This window comes from Penicillium bovifimosum, assembly GCF_028826915.1.
Source record: "Penicillium bovifimosum strain IBT 22155 chromosome Unknown utg000003l_segment0_segment0, whole genome shotgun sequence".
In the NCBI taxonomy this organism is placed as follows: domain Eukaryota; kingdom Fungi; phylum Ascomycota; class Eurotiomycetes; order Eurotiales; family Aspergillaceae; genus Penicillium; species Penicillium bovifimosum.
In genome coordinates, this window is record NW_026622712.1 from 1,763,933 (window position 1) to 1,780,111 (window position 16,179).

Here is a 16,179-nt window from a genome sequence, read left to right on the forward strand (position 1 = left end):
GGCTTAGTCAAATAGCTAATCGGATTTCATTTCCATGGTTCAGTCTCATGCATCAAACAGGAGTCGGAGTAACTACGTTTTCAGAAGGCAAGAAGACACTCGTGTTAGCTCGCCAGTTGGCCCGAGTAATTGAAAGGCGGTCGTGTTGGCTCGCCAGTTGACCCGGAGGTCTTCGGCTTCTCTAACCCTCGGCTACCTAAGGGCTCTTGTAATGCAATGATAATGACATCCCATTCATTCCAGTAATCTATCGCATTCCCCATACCAAAAGAGATCAAGGCTAAAACACATCCAATCAGACCCTAGGCAGCCGGACCCGCAAAGCTCTTGGAGACAAAGACGTCGCTCCCCCGTGCGCATCCAACCCAAACTCAAACTCATGAAGCCCAACACTACCATAAACCATAGACTCAAGCAAAATCCATGAAAAGCAAGACCCAAGCATTGGCCCCGCATCTTTCGGGATAGGAAGCGCATATATAACAGCCGAGAACGACATCCGCCCTTCAGCCTGCAATCCACTAGGCTGAAGACGAATAGTCAACGCAGAGCGATCCGCAACGCCCTGCAACGCCATAATACTCCCAATCATATCGACGGAGTCATTAATCCACTCAGAAACCACCAATCCGGGACCCTCATCGGCGGTGATGGTAATCGAGGAATTAACATTAGAATAGGCACTCTCCAGGGCATAGGTGCCCCCAAATCGTTCGAGAGCTTGGTTTTTAGCAATCTCATCAAGTGCAGGAAGCAGAATATCCGCGGTCATCTCGGCGATCGTTGCTGTCAGCTGATGGGAATTGGGGCCGGCAACTAGCACTGTGAACCCGGCATTGTGGTCTGGGGAAAGTGCGAAGGAACTCGAATATAGTCCGATGTCGCCGGCTTTGGTATAGAGATCGACACGGCGGGGGAGAAGATATGAGTAAATTTCCCAAGGGGCGCCGACAGAATTTTGTAGGGAGGAGGTATGCGAGAGCGGCTTTAGCCAGCGTCTTGTTGTGGCGGGGTCGATGAGTGCGTTGGAGAGGATTGCGCGTCCAAATGTGGACATGTCTTTTGCCGAGGAGAAGATGCCTCCGGCGCTGGGCAGTTGTTAGTGGGATTCACATTAACCTGCGAGAGATGGAACTTACGGGGCTTCCTCGCCGATGTCATAGCTGAACCAGCTGTAGGTCTCGTTGTAGGGGACCACGGCCAAGCTCGCGTCTGGGGCATTCAGGTAGGATCGTGTTAGGTTTAGGGGCTCGATAAGACGGCGGAGTAAGAGTTCTTCATAGCCAGTATCTGCTATGGCTTCCAATGCGTAGCCAAGAATTTGGTATCCTGCATTCGAATATATTGGTGTATGAGAGGTGAGAGTCAAAGGATCTGTGTGAATAGAACATTTTAGGTATGTATCAAGTGTTCGCCGCGTTACAAGACTCACGCATATTGAGAAATCCCTTGAAGAATTCTTGATCGTTGTCCGAAGTCAGTAGAATATTCAAATACTAAGACAAGCAGGCATGGGTGACTGACCTTTTCTATCACACTGAATGGTATTCCCACAGGCCAACTCCTCACCATTGAACAAAGGAGGGAATCCCATAGTCTCAAGGTGGCTTGACTGGAACCCAAGGTCTCCAAATGCATCTAACTCCCAAGTCAGCCGCAAATTGAGACCATCAGATGAAGATGCTTCATACAGTCTCTCGCAATACCAGCTTGGTGACTAGCCAATTCACCAATAGTTACCTCACTCCAGGACACATGATCAATATCATTCACCGCTTGTGTTGCGTTATACTTAACCCGCAGTTCAGGCACATAATTCGCCACTGGCTCATGGAAGTATCGCGTTCCATTCAAGGTCATGTATAGGAACATCGTCCACAACTTTGAGACACTCCCAATGCGGAATATAGTATTCTCATCAACCTCCCTGACACCCACAGAACCAGTCTTGACAATCTCGTCCGTAAGGTAGAACCCATAAGCTGCGTCGTCCTCGTCGCCACTGAAGATTTGCGCAGCGGCCGATATAAAAGGCAGCGTTCCATTCTCAATGGCTTCATTGAGCTGCGCGGTCAATTCCTCCGCTTTACTCAGGAACACCGGGTCTTGCGACAATCCTGTAGGTGCAGGGTATGCCGGTCCGAGGATGGGACATCCTATTGGTTTCTGGGCTCTAGCTACGAGAGCCAGTGAGCCTAGTAACATCCAAAACGAGCGCATCGCGACAATCAAGCAGTTACTCAACCGGGAGACGCAGGTGGATGTCTGTATGATATCGCAGATCCCGGGGAAAGGAGATGTTATAAGTATTTTTTTTTTCATCATTCTTCGCGACAGACGTACATCGGCAGCGATCGACCTCCTACCCGTCCGGGGTGGCATTCCAGAGGATGTCTAGGGTTACAATCCGTGGACCGTTATTTACGCCAACGAATGCTCAAATTAATTAAGCTTATAAGAGATCGGGGATGTCACAATCGCATTGGACAGACGTGGGGTCATTGACACGTTGATGGGCGTGCGAACGCCCCAGATCTCGAGAACAAAGAAACGTGCCGCGAGTCCGTGACTGACTGAGATCTGAATGCATCGTTGTCTCTTCCGGGTCCAGGGGGCTTTGGTCGTCTCTCGCCCTCTCAACCCCCTCTCAACTCCTTCTCAACTCTCCCTCTAACCCCTCCCAAGTCCTTCTCAAACCCCTCTCAGACCCCTCTCGTGTTTAAGCTAATGAGGCCAACGCGTCCTCTACAGCCTTGCCAGCGCAAAGATTATTCCCACCGCTTTGCTGCTTCCAATCTCGGTGCGCGACAGTGTGATAGCGTTTGACTATCGCTTAGCTGCATAAGGCTGCTTCTGGTACATGGTACATCGGAGGATGCTCGTTTTCGACGCGCTACTCGTGTCTAGCCGATGCTAGTTTATCTTGGCATGTGAAGTTCTTTGTTTGATGTGGAGGCTGGTGGAGGGGCAGAGATCGGGTGTGATTTTCCAGAGTCCTTGGGATTGTTAAAACAAAGGGGAAAAGCAACGGAAAATTCTACGAGAATTCGATGGCCGAGGGGGAAAAAGCAAAAACAATAACAAGCAATAGTCGAGAAGCCCTAGAAAGGAGGCTCCAATAATCACGTGATGAATATCCCTTTCTTTTTCGGACTTTCACGTGAAGACAACCCGTAGATCAATTAATTCAATGTAAAGGAAAAAAGATGGAGACTCGCCATCTAGTTTATTACTACAGCCACATCAAACACAGTAATGTGAGGTAGACTGAGTGACTGACGTCTAGAAGATACGGCCACTCTTCGCAGCACCGGGGAAGTCGTCCTTGAGCGCCTCCCAGATTGGCTTGCCTCCCTGCTGAAGATCCTTGAATGCAGGGCAGGCGAGGTCGAGCAGAGGCGCCTTCAGGATGTTGGTCACGAATTCCAGCGGCTTAGCCAGGGTTGAGTAGATCCCGCTAAGCGCGTTGGGACTGGCGAATTTCAACACTTCGGTGACGAAGCACAGCAAGTTGTTATCCTTGAGCAGGTCACCCGAGTTCAAAACACCACCCGTCACATCACCGAGGTCAAGTCCGGCAAAGCTGTTGACCTCGCCCGTGTTTCCTCCGATGCTGTATTGAAATCACCATTAGCGAGCTGTATCAATTTGAGAACTTAGCACGACACCCTTACCTTCCAAGCTGAGGATACTTCGAGATAAAGTCAATAGTATCGAGGTTAAGCTGGATGAGTCCATAGTCGACAGGAGTCTTGTACCAGTTCTCAGGAATTCTCTCCCATCCTTCACGGTAGGTCAAATTGCCTTCCTCGCCATAGACTCCGTAGAAGCTCCTCACGATCTCCTTGGCTGAAATGGGGGTTAGCGTGTCTCGATAATATGCACTCATGCCTCGCAAACCGGCCGAGTCAGAGACTTACTCAGAACACCTTCAGGATTCTCGCTAGAGTGGTTGCGGAACAGACGACCGGGGAAAATATAACCAGCATTACGGGCAATGAGACCAGTCACGGGTCCGTAGTAGAAGTCTGGGTTAGTGAACTCGGTCTGCTGGAAACGGATACTGGCACGCTTGGCCATGAGGTCCATGTCGAAAGTGCCGTCCTCGGACATGTTGTACCAGGACATGAACTTGTCCATGTTCATGGTCCAGCTGTTGCCGGTGACGTAGAGGTCATCACGGGTGTTGGAGGAGTCGGATTCGATGAAATTGTGGGAGCCAATCAGTCCCTGGGGCTCGCCTGCGAGAGATATTAGCGGTCGAAATTCATCTACAAGAAAGTTGAGCCGCGCTAACCCAAAACTCCTCCGAGATTGTTCAACAGGTTGTTGACACCAGTGTCGCGGCCACCGATGGAGAAGCTGGGATCGAGGGAGATTGCGTCTCCGGTCCAGACGGTACCCATGAGTGCGAGAATGGTGGCCAGATCGATGCCCATGCCATACACTATGCAGTAAAGATCAGCATATGCTGCATTTGTGACGTCTTGATGTGAAATATAGGTACCTTTGTTGATTGCTGCAATCACTTTCGCAAACTGTATTCACAATTAGCCGGAGAGCTGATGTCTACACTTCTAGCGAATGACGTACCGAGACAACACCCTTGCGGGGAATATATCCGTGGTTTGCGAGCGCATTAAGACCAGGGCATGGACCACGCTGGTCGCCGGCCTCAAAGTTGGGGGGTTGGAATGCATGGACGCCACTGACTATTCCACTTTGTTAGGGCTAAACATGCTGGAAGTAAAAGCTTATCGCTCACCATCAACGGGTTTCTTCATCAAGCTGAACAGGAACCGCTTGTCGAGCAAATTTTCGTCATGGCTCCTGCTGTGGATTTTGGCTTCTGGGACCGTTGTAAAGTACTCATCATCCGCAGCAGCGGCAGCAGCGGCGGCATCGACATCGACAAATGGGCAACGCTTGTGCAAAGCCTGGTGTCCGGAGTGGGCGTTAACGCCAGCGCCGACTCCTGCGCCGGGAAAGGCGGACACGAGGGAAAGAGGCCAGAGCAATAGCCCTGCAGTAAAGATGCGCATTGTAAAAGAATGTATTGAATCCTCCACTAGAATTACCAGAATTCCCCAAAAAGCAAATGATATGTAACGAGCGACTGAACAACAAACTTCCAGAAGAGTGGAATGCTTTCCCTTAGATACATACGTACGGCAATTCTAGGGCTTGGTTTAATCTCCGAGATGGTACCAACGCCGATAAATGAGGGCCCCATGAGTGGCCCCCGTCTAGGTAGATCAGCGTGTAAGGCCATACCCGATTTGCGAATAACGCAAAAGGGAGTAGATGTGCATCTTGAAAAGATAGCAGGATGTGTATGGGAAGTGTATGATATGTATTACAACTGTTGTATACACGATGGATGGGGTACCCTGGTATTCGCTTAAGATAGGGGGACTCCACTCCAGGAAAAATTAGGCACACCGTCGAGACAAGCCCCTTTGTTCGCCAACATAGCCATTCGAGCGGCTCTTGGCTGGAACGTGGTCGTTTAATTCTAAAAGGTTGATCAGGTCCTCATGGAGAATATTCGGGACCCGTGAACGCTCTCGTGGCTGATTCAAGGCTTGCAAAGGAAGGGTGAGGTGGACTCCATGGCTTGCACATGAAACACGCCTTTGTGGAAGAGGTGAATCTTAAAGACGCCTCCGGAGATCAAACCTGAGTTTGCTCCGTACTAAAAGCGCCAAGGGGACTAAACCGAGCCTACGATGGGATCCATATGGCTCGGGATATAAGAGCGATCTTTATCCTAGATAGGCAGGAAGGGAAGTCTGCTTCCCGCTGAACTTCGTCGCTTCGTTCCGCTACATAGGTCTGGACTATTTGCACAATTGCACAATTGCACAATCTGCACTATCCAAACAACGTTTCTGATTCTTTTGGTTCGGAATCATTCCCGCTTCTACCTAAAATTCGAACCATGGAACAAAGCTTTGCTCGACGATTGTAGTTACCGAGGACGGAGAAAATATAGTTAGTGTGAAAGTTGACATTAGCCGAGAATAAGTGGAGAACAACATGTCAAAAGTACCGTAGATCAGCGGCTCATTAAACGCTTGAGCTTGAGAATGGCCGCTCAGGCCGATTTATATGGGGCCCTCTAGAACGTCTAGAGCGTGGACGAGAAACTGGGGAATGACTCGTATAAGCTGCAGATCCTAATTTCTTAATGAATTGACGTGAGGAACTAGCTCGTAAAGGTTATTCATAGTACCCGGTCACATTGTAATACACAGTAGGTGTTTATCACAGTATTGGAGCCATTGGACCCATTGAGTTCACTACCTAAAGCGCAACTGCCGAGACACAACTAGTGCGATTAACATGCAGCTCCATTACCACATCGCCGGGGTCGAGAGAAGACGGGAACGCGTTCTTACCTTGGCAATCTGCGAAGGCACATCAAGATCTACGAAAAATGGCAATCTCCCAACGAGAACGAAATGCGGCACCTTTAACTGGAAAAAAGTGCATGCATGCGCTAACATTCCCAACAGGGAGGTGGATGTACATCAAATTGTTTTTATTTTCTCCCCGGCGAACGGATCGTCGTGGATCTGACAAGATCCAGTTCTCCTGGCTAGCTTGGTCATAATCAGCCCAGATCTCCTTCGTGAATTTCTTGCGACTGCAAACCACATCGCAACTGCCATCATGCGCGTGTTCAAAATTGCAGCCCTCGTGGGCGCCGTGTGTGCGACCACTGTCATAGCAGCTGGACCTGCTGAAATGGCGGCTGTTTTGCCTCAATGCGCTGTATGTGGTGCAATATCTCTGCCCCTCTTTCGGGGGAGATCTCGATAGGAAGATTGGAGAACAAGATACTGACATTGTGAAGATGAAATGCATGATGACTTCGGTGTCGGAATCGTCCTGCGCGCCTACTGACCAGGCGTGTATGTGCAAAGACGCTCATTACACTGCGGTGCTTGAGAAGTGCGTCATGTTGACTTGCAATATTCACGAATCCTTAAGTGAGTTGGAGAGATTCGAACTCCGCCAAACCTCATTGCTAATATGGTCAAGCTACCAAAAATGTCACGTCAACAGCTTGCGGAGCTCCTATCCGGAATCGAACAAAGCTTGTCTCTTATTCCGGCGTGATCGGTGGAGTTCTAGCTCTTATAGCTTTTATTCTTCGAATGATAGCCCGCTTGAATGTCTTTGGTGGTGTGTTCGGTATGGATGATTGGACAATGTTGTTGACAATGGTAATGCCCATTCTGCTTCTCGACTTTGGATCCCCTTCTCACTGAAATTTGACAGATTCTTCTTATTCCACTCTCGGCTCTCTCTGTTGTTTGTATGACTTCCTCTTCTGCTGGTTTCCAAATGCTCGTTAAAACTAACCATTCTATAACAGTGGCCGACACCGGCTTAGGAAGGGATATGTGGACCATTCCCTTCGAAAATATTACCCACGTTCTTTATGTGAGTAATGAGATCGTGCTTTTATTGCAACGCCAAACTAATGATATCAGATTTACTTCTGGGATGAATTGCTCTATCTGAGCATCCTGCCGATGACCAAGATATCAATCTGTTGCTTCTATCTTCGCATCTTCCCCGATAAGAAGTTCAGGCTAGCAACTTATATCACGATTGGTTTGAACGTCGGCTACCTTATTGCTTTCGTTCTGATTTCAGTGTTCCAGTGCAAGCCTCTGCCAGGCGCATGGCACCGCTGGGACAATCCGGAAGCTTACAAGTGCAATGCTATCAATGCACAGGGCTGGGCTGCAGCTGTCATTAACATGGTCCTCGATATCACGGTCATGGTTCTTCCACTGCGCCAGCTATACCACCTGAACCTTTCCGTGAAGCGCAAATCATACGTGATGTGCATGTTCGGTCTGGGTATCTTGTGAGTGTCCTGATGTCCTTTTTGCCATCTATCAAAGACTAACACATCAATCAAGTGTCACACTCGTCAGTATCTTGCGTCTGAATTCACTCATTCACTTTGCCTCTACAACCAATCTGACCTGTGAGTCTTTCCCAATCTTCTGCTCTCCGTGAATACAACTTACTGACAGCTTACAAAGGGGACTACGTGAGCATCGGGTACTGGAGTACCATTGAATGCGACGTTGGAGTTATCTGCGCGTGCTTGCCCGCCATCCGATCCCTACTGCGCCGCGTCGCCCCTGGACTCTTCGGGGACACTCAACACACCAAGTCTGGCTACGGGGTGAACTCCCACTCCCGCGGAAACTCCCGAATGGGCATCGGCAATTCTCAGAGCAAGAATGATTTCTACCCGCTCGATGATGTGGAGCATTCCGATGAAGCCCGTCTCCACCACCCACACCCTGTGTAAGCCAAAAAAGATGACACTGTGCCTTTGAAAGGGGGCAGTCCTTCCATTCTCTTAATACCTCTTCTATATGTATCCATATTTATCTTATTCCCCCAATTTAGGTAGCACTTCTACCAATTCAAACCAATCAACCTATGACACTCGAGATGTACATTTCATATTCACTATTCCGTAAAGCATGAAGGTATCCGAGAAGCACCTGCCAGCCTTCTTCTTACCCCCCGAATATTAGATTGTAATACTAGAGCCCTTCAGGGGCCTCTGTTCAAAGAAGGGAGTTACGGAGTAGGTACACCCGCTAAAATAGTAACTACTGCAACAATAAGGGGCTGGCGGGACGAGAATAGCCATTGTGCCCTCTTTCACAAGCTCCAGCGTAGGATGACTGCCGAGTGGTATTCCGGCTTCAAAATCCCCATTGCCCCACTATGAACATGCAGTCAAATCCACTCCTTTCAACCTATTGCATGGCTGAGCGGGATAGCAAACGCCCCCAAAACGGTCGACCATACTCCGTCCCGTGTTCCCCGTAGCCTCAATGGAAAATACCCAATACAACCCGATTAACCGAAGCTTATGAAAAATAAAATACATAGGGCTAGCTAAACTAGCTCCACCGTTAGAATGGCTTTCATCTAAGGCCTCGTGGGATCGGCATGTCAAGCGGCACATAGCAGACGCTAGACGCTCGGCACGAGGGTCGAGACAAATGCGGAGCTGGTTATTGGTCGAATAGACGGAATAAACCCACAATAACATTGTTTTTGTTTATTGTTTGCTTTTGCCTTTTGCGGCCAGAGATATTCAGATTTGAGAGAGCAAATACGGAGTACGAGGAGTTATTGGAATGGGGGGGGACTATCAATCTTGTGTACTCCGTAGGCTACTGCAGTTATGATGGTCTAGTTGAAAAGCGCTGATTTAGTGGCGTACCGGCAGGATCAGTTATGAGACAAGCTAATTTTGAAGGAGGAAGCTTATGTCGATCACATTCACAGAAAATACACGAAGAAAGATACGATGGAGTCTCGCTAAGGAAAGGGGAGGAGACGGGGAGGGGACAAGGGGAGGCTTAGTGTAGAAGGCCGGAGTGCCGGACTGACGTTTCTAACGGCTTTTAAAATAGAGAAGAAGTACATAGAGGGTCTTTGTTGGTCGAGTCACTCTTTTCATTTGGTTTACTTTCGTTTGCTGTTTTTTTTTCTTTCTTTTTGGAGAATCCTTTGGAGTACGTCTCCGTCCTCTCGTTCGTCATGCGTCTTTCTGCAGTGGTTGGACTACTGTCCACCCTTTCGCTTGCCTTGGCTTCGTAGGTGCCATCCAGTCAATTGCCTAGAGTTCGGAAACTAATGCCAAGGACAGTGATCATAGAGCAACCCACCGTGTTCATGATGCATACAAGCGATCTAATCAGACTACCACTGCCAGCCCCGACTATGACTATGTGGTGGTTGGCTCGGGTCCTGGAGGTGGTCCTCTAGCAGCACGATTGGCCATTGCTGGATTCAAGGTCCTTCTGATTGATGCCGGAGACGACCAGGGAAATGCCACTCAGCAGATGGTTCCTGCTCTGCAGCTTCAGTCTACAGAGTATGAGCCCATGAGATGGGATTACTATGTCAACCACTACCAGAACTTGAGCCGTCAGGAACAAGACTCCAAGATGACCTATCGCAAGCCCGATGGTGAACTTCACGTTGGAAGCAATGCCCCCAATGGCTCTGAGCCTCTGGGAATTCTCTATCCCCGAGCTGGTACTTTGGGTGGATGCTCTGCCCACAATGCTATGATGTAAGTGATAGCTTCCTGGGGACCCCTTGTGATACTGATTTCCGGGCGTGCTGACCAGTCTCCCAATAGCACTATCTACCCCTACGAGAATGACTGGGATCAATTGGCCGGTCTCACAGGCAACGACTCTTGGTCTGCCAAGAACATGCGCAACTACTTCAAGAAGCTCGAGCGCAACCGATATGCGCCCAGCAGCTTAATTGGCCACGGCTTCGACGGCTGGCTTACAACCAGTCTGACAGACTTGCGTCTCGTCATCGAAGACCAGAAGCTCCTGTCCCTGATCTTGGCCGGTGCCACCGCTGCCGGGAAATCGCTGATTGGAAAACTGGTCACTACCGTCGCCGGCCTTGGAGGCATCCTGACGCGTGACCTGAACAACGGCCTCCCCTTGCGCGATCACGAAACAGGTCCCTTCCAGGTGCCTCTAGCCGTGGATGTTCCCGAGTACAAGCGCACCGGTCCCCGCGAGTTCCTAATGAAGACCATCAACGCCGTGAACAAGGACGGCTCGCGCAAATACCACCTCGACCTCCAGCTGGACACTCTCGTCACCAACGTCCGCTTCGACAAGTCTGGCCCCACGCCGCGGGCCACGGGCGTTGACTACCTCACCGGAAAGAGCCTGTACCGCGCCGACCCCCGCGCCTCTCGCACAGAAGCCAATGGAAAGCCCGGAAGCGTCAGCGCCGCCCGCGAAGTCATCCTCTCTGCCGGCACTTTCAACACCCCGCAACTGCTGAAGCTGAGCGGCATCGGTCCCAAAGAGGAGCTCTCCAAATTCAACATCACCACTCTAGTCGACCTCCCCGGTGTCGGACGCAATCTGCAGGACCGCTACGAGTTGGGCACAATCGGCAAGTCGCCCACCGACTTTGTCCTCACCTCCAAGTGCACCTTCATGTACTCCATGCCCGATCCCTGTCTGGACCAGTACAACAACGACCCCATCTTCAAGGGCACGTACACTACCAACGGTATCGCTATCGCCATCATCCGCAAGTCATCTGTCGCGGAGAATGAGCCAGACCTCCTGATCAGTGGCGCGCCTGTCAACTTCCCTGGCTACTACCCCAACTACTCCTACGAGGGTCTGAAGGATGCCCAGCACTGGACCTGGATTACACTCAAGACACGTTCCCGCAACAATGCCGGCACAGTCGAGTTGAAGTCTACCGACCCCCGCGACATGCCCCAGATCAACTTCCACTCGTTCGACGAAGGTGTGACGGAAAATGGCGGTGACAGCAAGGATCTGCAGGCCGTGTACGAGGCTATGGAGTTTTCGCGCACCATCTTCAAAGATCTTATCCCCCTTGACGGTGGATTCGAGGAGGTCTGGCCCGGTCCTAATGTTACTACCGAAAATGACATGAAGGACTTCATTAAGCGAGAGGCTTGGGGTCACCATGCTTGCTGCACGGCTGCTATTGGAGAAGATAATGATCCTATGGCTGTGCTGGATGCGGATTTCCGGGTTCGTGGTGTTGACGGTCTCCGTGTCGTTGATGCTTCTATTTTCCCTAAGATTCCGGGTTACTATGTTGCGTTGCCTATTTATATGATCAGTGAGAAGGCTGCCGATGTCATCATTGCCGATGCTGTATAGTCTGGGGCTGGTACCTTGTCTTTCGTTTATTTCTGTTTTGGAAAGTCTCCCTTGCCATTCTTGTATAACTTCTCGATCGAACATCTTATGGCATCTTGGATGTCGTTCTGATGTTCCTTTGGGTCTCCATATTTGTATAAAGCCTAATAGACCTCAAAAACTACTTTGGAAGCTTTTCTTAAATGTACTATGGTGAAGAATATTGATTTCTCAACTACTTAAGCGAAAACGAAAGAGCCAGCCCTTACATTCAAGCTAAGACATATCACTAATCTAGAGGTATAGAATACAATATATGTAAACCAAATCAGCTATACAGAGTCAAGTACCCGCTTCCGGATTGCTGCCCTCCACGATAAATCCATAAGCTTAGGGTTGGTCAGCTCAAGATCAAACCTCAACTGCGGCACATCACGATGATTCCACACAAAAGCCCTCGCAATCCTCATCGACCCCCTAGGCCAAGCCCCAAGCACAAGACAAGCAACCGCCTTCCCCAGTTTTGTCCCAAGCAGCTCCGCGAAAGGCAAAGTCCCACGCTCAATCTGCACAGGCGGCTTATCAACCGCCTCCCACCACTGCATTCCAATATAATCCGGGAACAGCGTGCCCTGCATCCACTTCCCCGTCTCCATTTCTTCAAGATCAGTGAAAACAATATGTCTCAATGTCTGAATGGGCCAACTGGCCGTATACAGACCCCGCATAACCTCACTAAGATACAGACCGTCGTTCCGAATGGCAAAATCGACGACAATAATCCCCTCGGCCATTCGGCCTTCGAAGTGGTTGTCGGGATATGGTGTCTTTCTTGTACCGGGAGCGCTGCTCTGTGAGACCCTGGCCTTCAAATATGCCCGCTTGGCTTTATCGGACAGTTGCAGTGATTCAGGATCCCCGCCTCTGAGCTGGGACGTCATCGACACGCCCCCCTCGTCGAACGATCCCCACGGTCGGGGGTGCAGCTTTTGCATATCCCGCCAGGTCGTCGTTGCTGGTTTGACTGTGCAGCCTGGTGCTTGTGGGTTCTCGATCCATGTTTGGTAGTGTGCTCCGGCGCTAGCAAATCTTCGCAATTCTAGATAGTAATCTTTTGTCGGATCGTGCAGTGCGGGTCTTACCGAGGACTCACGAGAAGACCGGTCCATGATTATGTCTCGATCAATGTGGTCAATTGCCATCTCCGAGCCTGATCGAACCGAGGACCCATAAGAAGAGTCCATGACTATGTCTGGATCGTCAATTGCCATCGCCGAGCCTGATCGAACCGAGGACCCATGAGATGACCTGTCCATGTCTATGTCTCGAGCAATGTATTCAATTGCCATCGCCGAGCCTGATCGAACCGAGGACCCATAAGAAGACCTGTCCATGTCTATGTCTCGATCAATGTATTCAGTTGCTATCGCCGAGCCTGATCGAACCGAGGACCCATGAGAAGAGTCCATGACTGTGTCTGGATCAGTGTAGTCAGTTGCGCTCTCCGAGCCTGATCGAACCGAGGACCCGTGAGAAGAACTGTCGATAACTACGACTTCATCATTGTCGGGGATAGGTTCAGGAGCAGGTTCGGGAGCAGGTTCATTGTTGGTAATAAGTTCAGGAGCAGGTTCGGGAGCAGCAGGTTCAGGTGAAGGTTGAGCAGCTCTAACACTAACATGTAATTCAATGGTATCATCATCCCGTATACGCTTTGACGCAACGACCCCGCCTAGACTCTCGGGTTTGGATTGACTCACTGGTGGTGTTGATTCAGAGGAACATTCGCCAAGATTGCATTTGCAACCGCCTGGTCGAAGGCAAGCGAGGCTGTGTTTGAACATTTTAACTGCGTCGGTTTTGTAAGTTTGTTTGTTAGTCGACAGGAACTCTGTTTGTGAGGTAGATTGGATGATGCGTTGTTGTTGTTGTTGTTGTTTCTTGCTAGATTGTGAGCTTGAGAAGATGGATTATGCCTACGAATGTCCGGCCTGAGGGGAGATTTATATGCTATCGTCACGGATGAGTGAATGGTCTTCGTTCATGTTATTATTAGTTGGGGGTGAAAGCATCGGGGGGATAGGACAATGTTCTTGAGCGAGTGTGTTATTAAAGAACAAGGATTTGAAACACGGGTGGAGGGTGTAAAAAGTAGAACAAAGAACAGATAAGGGAATGATTCGAGGGACTCGACAGAAATACTATTTCCGACTGAAATAAGACAATGCCATTTAGTTACTGAAAGGGTATGAAGCTGGGCTATATTCGTGCTTTGAAGGTGATGTTGAAGCAATTCCGAATTAGGAACTTGAAGATGCTTCTTGAGAGCTGCGGTATTTTTCTATGTGGCCGAAGAGCTTTTTAGGGTCGCCTTAGCTGAAATAACATAAGATACGATGATAATATTGGATTCCTGATCGAATAATCTCATATATTCCAGACTCAACATAATGCAATTCTAGGGTCATCATAAGACACAGTATATACAGTTTTCAATTCATTCCCCAGCTAAGCATCCTCCCTCTGCTCAATGTCCTTCTTCTCCTCGGTCCGCATATACGCATCGACCTCAGCAGCCTCACCCTGAGGCAAGTGGCGAGCCATGGAAACAATGTCCCACGCAGTGGGCGCATCCCGGAAGACATGGTTAAGAGCCTCCAAGTTGCGGTTCATCGTCTCGGGGTAGAACAAGTACACTGAGATCGGAATGCAGGCAGAGATGACAGCATACACAATATAGTACCTGTATCCGATAGTGTCCAGTGCGACAGGGGTGATCATGACAACGACAAAGTTCCACAACCAATGGTTGGCGGTCGAAACAGAGGCCATGGCAACACGGAGCCGCATGGGCGCAACTTCGGTACAGTAGAGGAAGTTACCACCGAGGAAGCCAACGGGGTAGAACGAGTTGAACAGGAAAATGAAGACGGCCGACACAATGGAGGCTTTTTCGTTTTCACCGAAGCTGGTCGTGATCGCGAGGACGGTCATGCACACGGACATACCAGTTCCACTGATCATGAAGATTTTGCGGCGGCCGAGACGGTCAATGGCGAAGAAGGAGATGAAACTGCAGAAGAACTTCCATGTCATGGCACATGAAGACAGAATGCGGGCCAGGTCGCTGTCCATGTTGAGGTTCTCTTCGAAGATGGTTGACACATATGTTGAGATCAGGTTACCGCCGCACATCTGCTGGAAGAATTGCAGCGCAACGCACAGACAGAACCGGTACATGAGGCGCTCCTCGTCGGGTTTGTTAAAGCTGAAGATATCCTTGAGTGAGGCGCTGTTGACCGTGGCCTCGATCGAGGTCTCGATACCAGCGATTTCGACACGGACGGCCTCGTCATCTTCAGGTATACCCTTGTAAACCGACAGACTGTCAGTGGCTTCTTCAATGCGACCGACTCGCACCAGCCAGCGGGGAGATTCGGGAAGCAAGAAGACCGAAAACAAGACAACGACGGAGAAGAATAAGGAGATGGCTAGCGGGATACGCCATTGTAATGAGCCGGCGACCTTGCTCAAACCGAAATCAATCCAGTTGCACAGAACATAACCCAGACAAATACAGATACCGTCCACGACAACGTGTTGTCCACGATGTCTGGCCGACGTACACTCAGACTGCCAGACGGGGACGGCAACACTGAACTGACCAACACCGAGACCGAGGATAACACGACCGACGATGAATTGTGGCAAGCCATATGCCGCAGTCTGCAGCAACTGGCCAATTATGGTAAGGATAGCACCGAGGAAGATGGTCTTGCGGCGACCGAGCTGGTCGCCGAGGAATGTACACGACAGTGCCCCGACCAGAGCACCGAGCTGGAAGGCGGCGATCACGGTACCCTTTCCGGTGGAGTTCTGGGCGCGCTGAGCACCCTCTGTATTGATCGTGTCGATTTCGGGAAACACCTCTGACCAGCTCTGCAGGGTAGCCAACGGACCCAGGCCAGACTGGTTGTAACCGAAGACGATGAAGGCCGGTGCCACGATGAGTAATGCCTGCGCTACGCGCAGGGCTCTTCCTCTAAATAGCCAACCCATGGTGGAGTGATGTCTAGAATGGTGGTCACCGAGTAATGGCAGAAAGAAGGAGACAAGGGAGGCCAGGGAGCTTGGGCTCTTTATTAGAACTTCTTGCCATCCCCATTCCCTGTCGTGGAGACCCCGCACCACGAAATCTCATGTCTGTGTGATGGAGACACTAATTTTACCGTGGACATGGGTGTCTGTTCAACCGTGCCACTCTGAGAGGGTCTTGTCTCGGGAATGATCGATTGTGACTCGGTCACGTCGCCGACTCCACGGGGTAGGGTTTCGGTTTCCGTGAGGAAGGTCCCCGTCTTTTTATCGCCACTCCCGAACAGACCTCTTGTAGGCACGATATGGGGCCGAACATGGAGCCTCACTGGCCGAGCTGACCAATTGACCCATTGGAGATCTG

General features: G+C 50.2%; 6 protein-coding genes across 6 annotated transcripts; 2 read left to right on the top strand and 4 right to left on the bottom strand.

Moving 5' to 3' along the window:
• Positions 1–295: 295 nt before the first annotated feature.
• Positions 296–2,220, bottom strand: N7515_003718 (serine hydrolase domain-containing protein; the record flags this gene model as incomplete). The annotated part of the gene is made up of 5 exons (XM_056664462.1): positions 296–1,088; positions 1,140–1,374; positions 1,433–1,459; positions 1,525–1,638; positions 1,692–2,220. The coding sequence occupies 5 exons, from the start codon at positions 2,218–2,220 to the stop codon at positions 296–298; spliced, it is 1,698 nt and encodes a 565-aa protein (XP_056523519.1).
• A 1,062-nt stretch (positions 2,221–3,282) lies between these two features.
• N7515_003719 (peroxidase family protein) lies at positions 3,283–5,042 on the bottom strand (the record flags this gene model as incomplete). The annotated part of the gene is made up of 7 exons (XM_056664463.1): positions 3,283–3,613; positions 3,675–3,849; positions 3,921–4,241; positions 4,298–4,447; positions 4,508–4,538; positions 4,594–4,712; positions 4,766–5,042. The coding sequence occupies 7 exons, from the start codon at positions 5,040–5,042 to the stop codon at positions 3,283–3,285; spliced, it is 1,404 nt and encodes a 467-aa protein (XP_056523520.1).
• A 1,633-nt stretch (positions 5,043–6,675) lies between these two features.
• Positions 6,676–8,341, top strand: N7515_003720 (CFEM domain-containing protein; the record flags this gene model as incomplete). Its single annotated transcript, XM_056664464.1, has 8 exons — positions 6,676–6,777; positions 6,860–6,995; positions 7,048–7,232; positions 7,288–7,324; positions 7,385–7,452; positions 7,503–7,885; positions 7,941–8,008; positions 8,067–8,341. 8 exons carry the CDS (start codon positions 6,676–6,678, stop codon positions 8,339–8,341), a joined length of 1,254 nt encoding a protein of 417 aa, XP_056523521.1.
• Positions 8,342–9,594: 1,253 nt separating this feature from the next.
• Positions 9,595–11,741, top strand: N7515_003721 (GMC family oxidoreductase; the record flags this gene model as incomplete). Its single annotated transcript, XM_056664465.1, has 3 exons — positions 9,595–9,650; positions 9,704–10,132; positions 10,202–11,741. 3 exons carry the CDS (start codon positions 9,595–9,597, stop codon positions 11,739–11,741), a joined length of 2,025 nt encoding a protein of 674 aa, XP_056523522.1.
• Positions 11,742–12,052: 311 nt separating this feature from the next.
• Positions 12,053–13,564, bottom strand: N7515_003722 (uncharacterized protein; the record flags this gene model as incomplete). Its single annotated transcript, XM_056664466.1, has 1 exon — positions 12,053–13,564. The coding sequence occupies one exon, from the start codon at positions 13,562–13,564 to the stop codon at positions 12,053–12,055; it is 1,512 nt and encodes a 503-aa protein (XP_056523523.1).
• A 664-nt stretch (positions 13,565–14,228) lies between these two features.
• On the bottom strand, positions 14,229–15,779 carry N7515_003723 (sugar porter family MFS transporter; the record flags this gene model as incomplete). The annotated part of the gene is made up of 1 exon (XM_056664467.1): positions 14,229–15,779. One exon carries the CDS (start codon positions 15,777–15,779, stop codon positions 14,229–14,231), a length of 1,551 nt encoding a protein of 516 aa, XP_056523524.1.
• Positions 15,780–16,179: the final 400 nt, after the last annotated feature.